Source organism: Plecotus auritus (assembly GCF_963455305.1).
Source record: "Plecotus auritus genome assembly, chromosome: 8".
Taxonomy (NCBI): domain Eukaryota; kingdom Metazoa; phylum Chordata; class Mammalia; order Chiroptera; family Vespertilionidae; genus Plecotus; species Plecotus auritus.
Window position 1 is genome coordinate 52,563,730 of NC_137782.1, and position 15,527 is coordinate 52,579,256.

Sequence of the window (15,527 nt, forward strand, 5' to 3'; positions counted from 1 at the left end):
TATCAACAAATGACAACCCTAAAGAACATCAATGACAAAGAATTTAGTTCCTGAAACACACAACATGAAATGCCAGCTTATACACATCAAGAAATCTATTTATGCAATTATCTAATGGAAATCAATATAATGGATTAGTCTTTATGAAATAAAAGAAACTAAAATAGCAATAGAGTGTTTCATGTAGATATGCTTTGGACAGAATTCTCCAGATATTATTAAAGACTCTTTGGAAAAAAGCAAATCATTTACATTCCTCACTGCACTGAACAGGAATTATTTATACACTATCAATAAAAACATAATAAAGTTATTTTATATTATGCTACATTTACATTAACTGTTGTGTACTTAAAATTGATTGGTCTTATAGTGTAAAGGAATTTTTATTTGAAGATTTTTCTTAAACATGCAAATAAACAACCAAGAAGGCAATCAAAGCCCTCGCTGGTTTGGCTCAGTGGATAGAGTGTCAGCCTGAGGACTGAAGGGTCCCAGGTTCCATTGTGGTCAAGGGCATATGCCCAGGTTGCGAGCTCGATCCCCAGTGGGGGGCGTGCAGGAGGCAGCCAAATAATGATTCTTTCTCATTATTAATATTTCTCTCTCTCTCCCTCTCCCTTCCTCTCTGAAATCAAAGAAGGCAATCAAAGCAGTTTCCAGCAGTTAGTCCTGAAGGGAAAATATGAATGAGCAGACACACCTCTGAGATTATGATTAAAGCACTGACTCCACAGGTGAAAGGCACACAGGACATTCTGAGGTAGAATGGAAATAGTCTAAAACCCAATTATTTTGCCAGAGTGCACAAATCTTCCAGATACATTTATCAGTTTTGATTAATAGCATATATCTTTAATCTGCTATTTTTTAAATGCACTGAAATAAGAGAGTAACAAAAACAAATGCACTGTAAACTTACCTTAGAACTTTCAAACACATCTAGTCACATGAAAGGCTGAATTTATAGTTTGCTTATAAGAGAATTAACATCCAACATAAAGATGGAATTGTGTTGCCTAATTTGAACAATTTTAGTAATTAAAATTGCTAATTACAAAGCTCTTTAAATACAAAGGGTGTCTCCCCAAAATGTATACACACATTTTTAATAATTATAAAGGCAGTGTTTATTAAAATACATTTCATTTTCAAAATTGAGCTATCAGCTGTTAAAGTGTGCATACATTTTTTGGGGACACCCTTACATCCTTTACACACACACAAAAAAATAGTTAAGAAAACAGTAATCAACACAAAATGTTAGCTGTAGTTTGCTATCGCAGATGAACAAGGTAGTACCTAGAGAGTTATGTCCTTAAAAGTTCAAATCATGGTCAAACACAGATTATCATAAAAACTGGAGTTATGAAAAGACAATTCAATACATACTGATTTCACCTCTCCAAACTTTATCAGACAGCATTTATTTGAACCAATTTTTAATTTATGTAAGAAAAAGAAATTTCATAGTACCTTGAATTGAAATCCCATTAAAATTACTTACAATTTCAGCCTGGCCGGTGTGGCTCAGTGGTTGAGCATCGACCTGTGAACCAGGAGGTTGCAGGTTCGATTCCCGGTCAGGGCACATGCTCGGTTTGCAGGTCTGATCCCCAGTGGGGGGCATGCAGGAGGCAGCCGACCCATGATTCTCTCTCATCATTGATGTTTCTCTCTCTCTCCCCCGCTCCTTTCCTCTCTGAAATCAATAAAAATGTACTTAAAAAAAATTACTTACTCACAATTTCATTCAGATTGTAAATTAATCTGATGTTTAGAAAAGTAATCTTTGCAAATAAAGGTCAAAGACATCTATGTATAGAGTTAGATATTGCTACTATTCATTTGAGCATCATTCTTGGAATAATTCAGTAAAATTGCTGATTATGGCACTTCTGGCTGTTTGAAAAATTTAAAGCTCTGGCTTGCCTTTGAAATAGACATAATTTCAAATTGGCCTTTCATTATTTGGCAAATGGCTTTCTGTTAAGTTGCATACTTAAACTTGTGCCGTTTTAGTTTGTTTTAAGAAAGTAAGTATGGGAGCTTTATGGCCTGTTTGGAAGAACACAGTCTCAGTGATTAGTGTCTGTCTTGTCTTTAAAGAATCCATATTTTAGTATAAAAATCAATATGAAAATATATGTGAAGTCCTACTGACGTTTAGATATTTATAATATAAGGGAGACTCAAAATATATTGTATAAAATATATCTTGCTAGCTAATGGCTTTTAAAAAAACCATTAGCAATTAGATAAATGGATTCACAAATTAATAGAAATTATCACAATAAAAATACATTATATTTATTTACCTGGTAACAAACGTACTTATTCTGCTATAGTTCAAAGCAAAAGAGAGTTTAAACATTTTTCTTTAAGACATCACTGAAAATGTATTAATTTTATAGCAACAATCTTTTTTTAGTAAAAGTAATTTAAAATAGATAAATCATATAGATTATATTCCTAAAATAACATATTAGTACATTTTAATGAGTATATGCTTTCTCATTTCCTTTTGCTTAAAGACATAGTGTTTCAAAAATGGAAGTAAATACACATAGCCAAAAACAAAAAAAGTATGCAAAACATTTTATTTATAATAGATCAACATTTTTGACATGAAAGGTAGCCACTTTCAATTTCTCAGGAATGCCTAGAATCCAACAGTTTTCAGAAAGACTAGTTTGTTAACAATTATTTCACTGTAGGTAAAAGAAATGATTTCAGAATGAACTTTTGAAATGGCTTTGCTTATGTCAACTGATTTTATAAGCTTGAATGTGTGATAAGGTAGCTTCTCAGAAAATGAATGTAATCCAACTGTGTTCCAAGTATATGAAACCAGTTTATATAGCAAACATGAGAATCACCTATGTGCATTGACTGTGCTCAAACAAGAATTCTTTATTAAAATACCATTTTTTCAAAAAGGCCTCACATTAACCCCTCAAACCAATCACCCCCCTTCTAAGTCCAGTACCACTCTTTTCTACTTCAAGTTGCATTACTTTATAGACAACTGTCAAATTCCAGGGGACCTGTACACTGACTTAAACTCTATGTAATATACATCAAACACAAGAACAATCACTGACTTTAAGGGACAAGGTGTTAACTAACCAATAATAATTTAGCCAATGTCATTTTTAGCTTAGAGGGAAAAGAACAGCCCCCAAATGTCCTTAACTTAAAGGTACTTCTCTGTAATACGCAGAATGAAAAGATAATCTGTAAAATTAAAATCATTAGAAAATATCTTAAATAAAATGTTTTACATAAATAAGTGTTCAATTTCAGATTTGAACCATTTTTTTTCTTCTGTATTTCAATTTGGGAAAATTTTCACAATTATTAGCTCTTCTTACATTTGTTTTTGAATATTTAAATCTACTACACAGCAGTTTGTAAATTCACCTTGGTTACCACTCCCCATGTTGGTTACCACTTCCCATGTTGATGTGTTATCTTTCCTCAGGTAAGTCCATTATATGCATGTGAGTGCTGGGGAGGTTTAAATAGCACTTAAAGAATATTCAGGAGAGCTCTGAAATGTTGAAAGTTTCATTATTATCCATGTACTGCAGGATCTGTAATTCAACTTCATCACAGCGCTATAAATACTGTGTGAATGGAATGCACACAATTCCCACAGACACACAAACTGAAGTCCAAAAGGCACAGAGTAATGCTGGTGGCTCTTTCTAGTCAGTTAAGAAACAATAAAAAGTCTGCATTATTCTTTCATAATTTAAATACTTAAGTAATCTCCACTTTTATTACTTTATAACAATGACTTCAAATTTACATTATTTTAAGTACCATTGTAATAGCTTAGTGTATAATACAGATATTTGCCAATATCCCATCCAAAAATTAAAAAACAAAACAAAAAACCCTCTTCACTATATATATAAAAAAATATTCTGAAGGACAAGAACATAGAAGAGGGACTTACTTGGTACAGAGTATCAACTCAATTTCCTATCACCACAGTTATAACTCCAAAATTAACAGTTATACAGCAATAATCAAAAGCAGTGCAAATATCTTTGGAGGTTAGGATAAAATTATAATTCAAGAACATAAAACAAAGCAATAAAAAAGGCAAGTACTTCAAGTACAAGGAACCAGTCTGCTTGAGGTCCATCATAGTGTCTACTGGGGACTTCCTTCTGGCTTTTACTTCTTCCTCTGAAACACATTGGCCAACATGGCACCTGATGTCGTCAATTGGCCCATTTTGTTCAAAAACTTGGTCTTTGTATCTTCACTCACTAAGCTTGCAGCAATTGACATTGAGCTAGAGAAGAAAGTTTAAAATTCCTGTAAATCAATTAAAAAACTAAAATAGCAATTTTTTCACTTCTTTAGTAAATACATTCTGAACTGGTATCACAAAAGGGAAACTAATATGTACGGGGAGGCGTTTCTATGTACCATATGAGGTCAGGAGCTTTCAGGATCATCCTTTTATGAAAGGAAGCAATATTGTGTAGTAGTTAGGAGCAAGTCAGGAATGAGACTGAATCTTGGCTCTGTCACTTACCAGCTGTGTGACCCTGGGTAAGTTATTTAATCTCATCTGTAATATAACCCTCATCTGAAATATGAAAATAATCCTATTACCTAGCTCATTAGACTGTGTGTGTGCGTGCGTGTGTGTACACCTAGCCTGACAGGATGAAGCACTTATTCCTGGCAGTCAGCTTTAAAACACCTTTGAGTTTTTTTATGTAACTGTGTCCATTTAGATGAACTGCTCAAGGTTACTTCAGCCAGAGCTAAGAGGACACTCGGTCTATTTGCAAATTACTTTCTCTCCTCAATGCCCAACGTCACTCCTGCATGTTTATGTTTGTATTTTCATTCCACCGGATCTCTGCATTTTAATTAGGTTGATTAGAAGCACAAGTTTATAATCCTTTATAACAGTGAGTCAAGTTACAGCTCACAAACTCCTGTCACAAATTTCTAAGAAGTTATTTTGACCAGTGATTCCCAAATCTAGCACGTATAAACTTTTAAACATACAGATCTCTAGGCTGAATGAGAATGTTGAGAGGAGGGCACAGAGAATGAGGCAGAGATCTGAATTTTAAATTCTCCAGATAATTCTGATGGAGGTGGGTTACGGACTAGCATTTGAGAACTGCTAATTTAAAGAATGTTCATGTCTGCCAAATAATTGACTACAAAATAACACAAAATAAAACACCATTACCACATGTAGAAAATTTACAGAATTTAAGGTTAATGTGAAGTCTTTAAAAAGGAATTAATGTCTTACCCTTGAGGCTCTTGGACAGTCTTATTCTCTACTTTTTGTTCACATTCTTTTATCATGGAACTTAAAATAACCTGATTAAAAAAATAGCTTTAGTGAAATACAGTTGACATAGTGAAATGCTATGGTTAATCTAAAGTTTTTAATATTCCCATAAGCTAATATGTTACTTAAAAATGTAAAGTTTTCACAGTTACTTTGTTAAAGGAATTCATATTAGGTTTCTAAATCAGGTGCAGAAATAGCATTAAAAGATCTCAATCATATAACAATAATTCATTTTGAGTTTCATTAACCTTCCTTCTAAATCTGATTCCCATTCTTCCTTAGTTTCCCCCACCATCTAATGTTAAAAGTAAAATGTGTATACATCTATACATTTAACATATATGCATACCATGGCCACACACAAGTAAAAGCTGTTCTATCCTATATATCTTTGCTTTTTCCAGGTTGCAAAAAAGCAAGGTGCTCTATTTTAATGTTTACAGCAGAGCCCTAGTAGGTCTGTGGCTACTACAGTCTGGGATACTATACATTGGGGGTCCAAGAGTTCACATCATTTTTGCAGGGAGACTGAGTAGTGATGTAAAGGGTAGAGGGGCCTAAGAAACTGCTGCTCCTATTGCTAGCAACCATGCCAGAAACAAAGGGCATTCCTGAATATTCTTGGCCTGTGTTTGGGAACTGAGGTCACTAAACAACAAATATTTGTCACCTACTATGTCCCTGGCACTTTTTTAAACATAGAGAATGCAGCAAATAAAACGAACAACATTCCCTCCTTGCGAAGAGCTTATATTCCTATATTCTAGACAATAAACACAAAAGCACAGATCAACTAGATTGTATATTAGAAGGTGATAAGGGCTTTAGAAAGAACACTGAGTAAGAAGGCCAAGGTGAAGAATGTTACAATTTACATGAAGGTTTTCTGAGCAGCCTTAAATTCATGTGTTAGAAATAAAGAAAAGTTAAAAAAGTTACATAAATAAAAATAGTTAAAAGTAAATCCAAGCTTCCTCCTTAAGAAACCAGAAAAATAAAAAAAATTAAACCTAAAGAAGGCAAAAATAAAGATGAAAATAGAAATCAATAAAATAGAAAATGAATAGAGATAAAAACAACACAGCCAAAAGTTCAATATTAGGAAAATTAATAAAATCAATAAATCCTTATCAAAACTATTTAAAAGAGAAAGCAAAAAACAAATTAATATCAGAAGTGAAAAAGGGATAGCAATACAGATCCTATAATAAGATAAAAATAAAAAATAAAGTATTAAAAAAGAATATATTATTTGCAGATGACAGTTCTATATATAAAACATACACACAAAAATCCAGAGACATTTTATTAGGATACCAAAGTTTCTCAAGCTGGCCAGACATACATTCAACATACAAAAGTTATATGTATTCCTATACAAAAACAAAGGGTTAAAAAATATATAATCCTAAAAAAGATAGCATTATAATATAAATATAATGTGTCACATTTTCTCAGATGAAATTATAAAATTTCATTGAAAGACATCTAAGTAAATGTAGGCTATAACATTTTCTGGATAAAAAGGCTTAAAATCATGAAGATGATACCTCCCCAAATTAATTTAGAATGAATTCAATTTCAATAAGACTCTGAATGAGGTTTTTTTTAGAAACTGTTAATATAATGCTCAAATTTACATGAAAAAGCTAAGGATCATGAACGGTCCTAGAAAAAGTCCACAATGCAATGCTGCACTTGCCCTTGTAGATTTCAGGACTTTTAACAAGGCCACTGTATGAAGACTGTATATCATTGTTTTAGTAACTGACCATGAGACCAATGGAAAAGAATGCTCCCTAATAACAGACACACGCACACATGGGGACTCTATGCATGAGGGAGGTGGCACTGCCAATCAATATAGACAGGATTAGCTGTTCAATAAACAATAATGGGACAACTGCTTGTCCACAGAGGTAACTGGAGCACTACCTCACATCAATTCTAGATGGATTAAGAATTTTTTTTAAAAAAATACAACGTTTAAACATTTTAGAAGTATAGGAGATACTGTCTTTTGGAAATGATCAATGCCAAAAATGTGAAAAGACATATCACAAACTGAAAAAGATATTCACAAAACTAATAAAATACTGGTATTCCAAATATATAACAAACTTTGAAGAAATAACAAAAAAAAAGATAAACCAAATGAAAAATGGGTAAAAAACTTAAATAGGCTTTGACTGAAGAACATAACTAGTCTATAAACATACAAAAGATGCTCAAGTTCAACAATAAACGGAAATGCAAATAAAAACCATAATAAGATACTATTTTATACCCATCAAATTAAAAAGTATTGAGTGTCACTCAGTGATTGAGCATTAACTCATGAACCAGGAGGTCATGGTTCAATTCCTGGTAAGGGCACATGCCCGTGTTGCAGGTTTGATCCCCAATAGAGGGTGTGCAGGAGACAGCAATCGATGATTCTCTCATTATTAATGTTTCTATCCATCTCTCCCTCTCCCTTCCCCTTTCTGAAAATGAATAAAAACATATCTTTAAAAAACAACAAAATAAAACAAACCTAAAAAGTCTTAAGAATACCAAGTGTTGACAAGATATGGATGAAAAGGGTATGGACTCCTATATAAGTCTATCAGATCTGAAAAGTGTCCTTTCACTTTGATCACCAGAAATCTTAGGGAGAACAGTTCACTGGATTAGTGCGATGGTAACGAGTATGGTATTCCAATAGGCAGTGTGCAAGTTGACACAGTGAGGAGACTAAAGAGAAGGAAAGAGATTTGGGGAGGTATGAAGGGAAGTTTTGTTTTTATTTTGTTTTGCTTTCTTCAAGAGGGAGAGTCAACCATGATAACAGATTAAAGAAAAGCTATAAGAGGCAGGTTGCAGATATAGAATCTATATATATAAAAGGCTAAGTGTCCGTCCTTCCCTCCTACTGGTAGCTATGACGCGCACTGATCACCAGGGGGCAGATGCTAAATGCAGGAGCTGCCATGATGCACACTGGCCATTTAAAAATAAATGGCACCACGGACCTGGCGCTGACCAACCAACACTCGGCTTCCCCCAAGTGGGACAAAGGCCCCACCAATACCCTGGAGCAACACCCCACCAAGTCGCAGCCAACGCTGTCAAGACTTCATGGCACAAAATGCGGCCCACAGCTCAGTCCACCCTGGAAATGGTCACTGTGGGTGCCAGGTAATGACATCACGTAGCAACGCCCGGCTTCCTCTCCCAAGCGACTTAGCCACCTTGGAGTTTCTTCAGCCCAGAAACACGACTTGCTTTATAGCCAGGTGCAAACATTTTACAGTTTAACCAAATGTTTGTGAAGCGTTTTTACGTGCCTCATCTCATTTGATCCTCACAGAAGTCCTGGAGTAGGTAGATAGGAGACTCGGTAGAATCCTATTTTCTTTTCATTAGCCAGAAAATGGAGATTTAGAAAGTTTAGAAACTTGACCCGACTGAAAAGGAGTAAGCCGTCTGACACTGGCTTCCCATTTAAATTAATTCAAAGACAGTTTCCCGTGATGCCAGCATTTGTGATGACTATTAATAAATCACAAGGACAAACTCTAGACAGAGTAGGAATATTCCTACCTGAACCCGCTTTCGGACATGGTCAGTTATATGTTGCTTCCTCTTGAGTTCAAAGAGCATGTGACGTTAAAGTTGTAAATACTTCATTACAAGGGAAATTAGTCAAGCACTCTGAAAGTGTTTTTACTCTTAATGTAGTATACAGGGAGATATTAGAATAAGTTTAATCAATTTATCAGTCATTGTTTTTATCGATGTTGTTTTTATATCATGTTTTTGTTGTTTTCATATCATGTCTTTGTTGTTGTTATATCATGTTGTTATTGTTTATTTATTAATCAATTTATATATTATTTCATGTACATTTTGCTAATTTTCTTTAATCTCTGACACTATTATAGAGAAATGGTGAATAGCGATATTAAAATATTTCTTCTAATTAATTTCCTTTCAATGTGCACGAATCTGTGCACTGGGCCACTAGTAAGAAATGAATGACAAGGTTTTGAAGGAAATAGGGAGACAAATTGAATGAAAGTTGATCAGAGATGACACTGTATAGCATTTTATAGATTAAAAGCATTTCATGTACATTATTTTATTAAATTCTGATTATATTTAGTGAAGGAAAGTATGTAGTCCCTACTTTAGAGAATGAAACAGGCTCAAAGATGTTAAAGGAGTTGCTCCAGATCTTATAATTAGTAAATAAATCCATAAAAGGACATTGAACTAGTTTTTAAAAAACTAAGTGCAGCATATTATAATCATGCCTCACATAGAGAGGAATAAAAATCTGTACAGGAGATATTAAAACATATGAATACACCACTGATGATCACAGTGGCTTAATTATCATAGTAGCTTACCTCATGCTCTGGAGAAAGATGTTCCATGTCAGTGCGCAAACATCTGAGACCAGGTAAAAAGTGATTAACCATTAAGTCCTCTGATATGACTTGAGACAACATAGTTAAGGGAATTAAAAAAAAGACCCACACAACTAATATGTCCAACAGAACAGTAAAATAACAAAAAGAAGCAGCTCTTTTAAACAATGCCTATGGCATGCAGATCACCTAGAGTAAATAGGCTTCTGCAAGCATGATTCTCATTTGTTGAGTTAGTTGCTTATCAAGTGTCATTTGAGTTTATTCCCACAAATCTCTTTGTCAGTGGTATTCATTATTGTAACATTACATAATTACGTTATATGAATATGAAATAATGAATGTGAAAATTAAATCATGTAATTTAATTTGATGTTTAAATGAGTAAAATGAGTATAAAAAGTAAGAACATTGGCCCTGGATGATGTTTCCCAGTGGTTAGAGCATCATCCTGTACACTGAAGGGTCTCGGGTTCATTATATATAAATAAGGTTCCTATATATAATGAATGACTTATAAACCAAACCCCCATAGACATAGAGAGGGCTGCAAACTAATGGTCATGTAGTCTTATTTTCTAGATGGGGGGAAAGTACCACCAAGGCAGAACTCTGAGTGACCTTTAGATTAGTAGTTGAGACGCAGATCTAGAAATATGTGCATGGATTAAGAAATTGAAGATGGCCTTATCTGGATGTAAGAGGAAATTCACTCTCCTCTTTTTCTACTCTCTGTTTGGTTTTACCTTTTCCCCATGGAATCAAACAATCTTTCTTAAGGGTTGAAGACTTAGAGGTCATTTAGTACTATTTCATATTAGGAATCACCTTTATTTCATCTGTGAATGATGGTCATAGGGCCCCTGACTGCTAACAATGACAGGACATTCAGTTTCATAAGAGAGATCATTGCGTCCTGGCCGGTGCTCAGTGGTTAGGGTGGGTCCCTATACAGAAGGCTCAAGGGTTTGATTCCCAGTCAAAGGCACATACCTGAGTTGCAGGTTCAATCCCTATCCCATGCCCAATGTTTCGGCTCGTGTGGGAGGCAACCAATCGATGTGTCTCTCACATGGATGTTTTGCGCGCGCGCGCTCTCTCTCCCCCAACGTCCCTTCCTTCCATTCTCTCTGAAAATCAGTGGAAAAAATCCTCAGGTGAGGATTAACCAAAAAACAAAAAAAGAAAAAAATTACATTTTTAGTTAGCTCCATTAGAAAGTCTAATACACAAAATCGGCCTCTCCGAGACCTTTGCTTGTTAGTGTTAGTCCTGCACCTTAGTTACAGTGTGCCTAAACTTTTTCCTATATAATATCAACCTTTAACATTATTTTTGAATTATCTTTTCATACCCAAGCTATTTCTTCTCTGGTTAAACATTCTTAAATTTCTTAAAAAATTTTATAAATATAATTTCTTGATTTATTACTAAGCTGAATGTTAAACACTATAGTTATTCTGTGTCCTTATTAAAATATGTCAGTATTGATAGGAATACTTTTGTGGTCTTTCAGCTCAGAATGCAAGTAAAAAAACAGATTTGGACAATGTGATTTTATTAGTGGCTACACCATCCTGTTGACATAAGTACAATCTCTGACTCATGCAGAACTAACATCTTTAATACTTGAACAGGGTCTATTGTTAAGTTGGTGTAAAGACTGTATTTACTTTAGTAATATTCTGTGCATGCTTAAACCCACAGTAATATTCCTTCTATGCAGACTTTTGTGCTCTTTAGAAACCATTACCTTGCCACTTGGAAAATTTAGCTTTATAAAGCTAAAGTTTTTGATCTTTTGACTTTCCCATTTTCCTTGAGATGTATTCCTTTTGAAATCCTCTGCTATTTAAGAATATACATGACTTATTGCTTCAGTAAACATCTACTTTTACAAAGTCTAGGAAGCAGGTATAAACATTCCAATATTTTCTTTCTTTGTAATGCAAACTCTGACATGCTATTACTACTTTCCTATAAGGGGCCTGCCACTTCTCCATTACTAAAGAGTTCTTCCTTGCTAATTCAGAATATCGATTCCTCTTTTTGCTTCCTCTATCTTTAATAAGTTGAAATGCCAACAAGATAAATCAAGAATAATAACAAGTTCTCCTTTTAGTGGAATTAAACTTATAGAAGATGAACTAATGGAGAGTTGAGGCACAAAATTATTAAAATATGGTGTCTCTGCCCACTTTAAAATCTATATTATAAAAAAATCGCTTACACTGGCCAGATGAATAAGTTGTAGTCGATTTCCCAAATAAAATGCTCTCAACCATGCATCCAACTTCGTCTTAACATTTCCAAAAATACAAATAGCTCCCCAACAAATAGCTTTTAAGTTTCTACTTTCTCCATTTGATTTATTCTGAACAAAATAGGAACATTCCACTCAAGACTCCAGTGCCAATGAGTTTTAGTGGCATTTTGGAACACATTTATCTTATTTAAAATTATCTGTTCACTTTGTTTATTACTTCAATCTGTCATGTAACAATATGAAACTCAATATACAGTTAATGTTTTATAGAATTGTATAACTGATACCTATATAATTTTATTAACCAATGTCACCCCAATAAATTCAATGAAAAAACACACAATATGAAACCACAAATTTTAATCCTGAAACTCTTCCTTTGCCTTCTGCTTTCTCCCATGAATCACTAGAAACCTCTCTCTACTGTCATTTCTTTTCTGTCATAATCAAATTCTCTGATTATGGTGTCCAGCATGTACTTTTATATTTCTGTTTGAGTATCCAGACTTTCACTCCTTTTTTGATCTCTTATTTCCCCTTTCTTGAACACACCTGCCTTTCAGTGGGAGAACCCAGAAGCTAGAGTTCATTTTGCTCATTTTACCTTTACTTCATTCTCAGTTTTATTTTTCGAGGCCTAAATAGTAAAGAGAACATTTAAGAGGATAGCTAAAATTCTTTGTTCTAGTCACAGTTTCGCTTTTTAAAAAAATATATATTTTATTGATTTTTTACAGAGAGGAAGGGAGAGGGATAGAGAGAAACATCGATGAGTGAGAAACATCGATTAGCTGCCTCCTGCACACGCCCTACTGGGGATGTGTCTGTAACCAAGGTACATGCCCTTGGCCGGAATTGAACCTGGGACCCTTGAGTCCGCAGGCCAACGCTCTATCCACTGAGCCAAACCGGTTAGGGCCAGTTTTGCTTTTTAATGATAAAAAAACAGAAGTCACTAATGTAAGCTTTACTTTAATCATTTATAAAATGCAGTGGTTGGTATGTTAGGTGATCTCTGAGCTTTCCTCCACTAGAGATGATCAGCCAGCACTGGACTTTTTCAAATTATTATTATTATTATTATTTTATTGATTTTAGAGAGAGGAAGGTGGGGAGGGAGTGGAGATGGGGAGAGAGGGAGGAGGGAGAGAGGGAGAGAAAGAGAGAGAAGCATCGATTGGTTGCCTCCCTTATGTGCTTAGAGAGAGAGAGAGAGAGAGAGAGAGAGAGAGAGAAACATTGATTGGTTGCCTCCCTTATGTGCCCTGACTGGGGACTGAACCCACAATCTGTATATGTGCCCTAACCGGGAATCAAACACGCCACCTTTTTGGAGTATGGGACTACGCTCCAGTCAACTGAGCCACATCAGCCTGGGTGCACTGTACTTTTTCAATGAGTGATATCTCTCAAGAGGAATTCATTGTGTTCCACTGGATACAGATGGTTAAACATTCACTGAAAAACCCCCACCAGAACACATACAAGGCTTTCTTTTGATTAACAAAAGCCTCAGCTATAATTCATTTCTTGCTCAGTTATATAGCTGATTAACATAAATAAAACTTTAGTCAATGTTTTTAAAGTTATATAAGCACAGAGGACTTATGTAAAGTTATGAGTCAGCTAGAATAAGGAGTGGGGCAAGTCAAATCAAATTTTTAATTTTTTGCAATCCTTATGTAAGTTGAAGAAAAAAAATTCTACTTCTTAACCTTTAACAACAGAGATAGTTCATTGTAAAATTGGTTATATAAATACAGATATGCATTATTCAAGGATACAACAACAGGAAAGTGCACTATAGGCTTCAAAAAGATGGGTAGCAATATCCAGTCTTTTAGAATCCACAATTTGTAAGTTGTTCACCAAGGCTAGCTTATGCAAATGTGGTATTACAACTGAAAAAAAGAAAAGTATTATATTTTTATCCAAATAGACATGTACAACACACATACATCTTAAAAAATAATTTCTCATTTTAATTTATAAAATTTCATTTTAATTCTAGGTTTCAAAAGATAAGCCACGTTCTAAGTTTTCTCTCCCTTAATAGGAAAGAAAGTATATATTTCAGAATATAGAGTGATCTGGGATTTGGGAGAAACAGACTGTAGCACTTGTCATTATGACCTAATTATGAACATGTATATAGGTCATTTGGCCTCACTGCAATTCAATTTCCCAATTTGAAAAATAAAAACTAAATAAACAAATGTAAATAACCTACTTTTTATGTTATTATCTTTACAAATAAGTTTCTTTATAAGAATCAGGTATTAGCATTGCTATTAAACAAAAGATAAACACAGTATATGTTTTCTTTTCAACATCAAATTATTTCACACCTTTCTAAAACTAGTTTCTTAAATTCTTGGCAAAGACCAATGTCAAATAGCACTGGTTGTTGTGCTTTTAAGTCACTCAGTGGGCTCAATACATTATATCTCAATATTCATTTCACATAAAATTTCAAAAGTATAGGCAACCTACTGCTAAAATAAAAGTGATGGCTCAAGAAACAGTAACCAATTCAGTAGCATTGAGTTCCTCTACTGCCTAAGATTGAGACTTCTAAATACATATTATTTCCCCCTAACACCAGGGTTTCTTAGAGAGATGGCTCCAGGGTCTGTGATTATCAAATTCTTGATCACATGGCCCCTTGTTGATCTCATCAAGTCTCTGCTTGGTTGGGGAACCCTAAACACCATTCATAAACACACACTTCTGACCAACTACATTGATTTCTTTCATGTTCGCATTGAGTTTGTGCATATTAAAGCCACATTCTTCTCCTAGAAAAACCTCCTGCTTCCTCAATAAACAGATACTATAAACACAACTTATTTTTTTTTAATATATTTTATTGATTTTTTACAGAGAGGAAGGGAGAGGGAGAGAGAATTAGAAACAGCGATGAGAGAGAAACATCAATCAGCTGCCTCCTGCACACCCCCCACTGGGGATGTGCCCGCAACCAAGGCACATGCCCTTGACCGGAATCGAACCTGGGACCCTTGAGTCCGCAGGCCGACACTCTATCCACTGAGCCAAACCGATTAGGGCACTATAAACACAACCTTTATGCTTGCGTTAATAAATGGCAAAAAAAACACCCCACAAAAACTTAGGATAATAATGGCCATTTTTAGGGGACCTTTTGAATTGTGAAAATTAGTAACAACATAATTCACAGGAGCTCTAGAAAAATTTAGGAGATAAAAACTCCAAACATTCATGATTTCCCAATGAAAATGTTTAAATTCCAATTCATTGAAGCCAATTAATGAACAGAGCCACCAAAATGGTGGCTCTAAGATAGTCTCTTTCTAAGATTCTCTAGTTCATTTCTGCTCAAACCTTTTAAAACTTACCTTCATTGAACTTCTTTATCTATTGACACACAGCATCTTTATTCCTTCTGCTCCTTCTCTGACCAACTACAGAGGCAATCCTTTCCTAAATGTTTTTCTTAGAAACTCAACAATCATACTGTTCAATA

General features: G+C 34.5%; 1 protein-coding gene across 3 annotated transcripts in view; it reads right to left on the minus strand.

Moving 5' to 3' along the window:
- Window positions 1-2,581: 2,581 nt before the first annotated feature.
- Window positions 2,582-15,527, minus strand: part of RELCH (RAB11 binding and LisH domain, coiled-coil and HEAT repeat containing) — a 117,279-nt gene continuing 104,333 nt past the window's right edge. For all 3 annotated transcript variants that reach the window (XM_080684455.1, XM_080684454.1, XM_080684456.1), the window contains 4 exons: window positions 13,807-13,923; window positions 9,736-9,824; window positions 5,297-5,367; window positions 2,582-4,309 (listed from right to left, as the gene is read on the minus strand). In XM_080684455.1, the coding sequence (XP_080540581.1) occupies window positions 4,189-4,309; window positions 5,297-5,367; window positions 9,736-9,824; window positions 13,807-13,923 (398 nt within the window). In that variant the 3' untranslated portion in view covers window positions 2,582-4,188. The remainder of the gene's footprint in view (window positions 4,310-5,296; window positions 5,368-9,735; window positions 9,825-13,806; window positions 13,924-15,527) is intronic.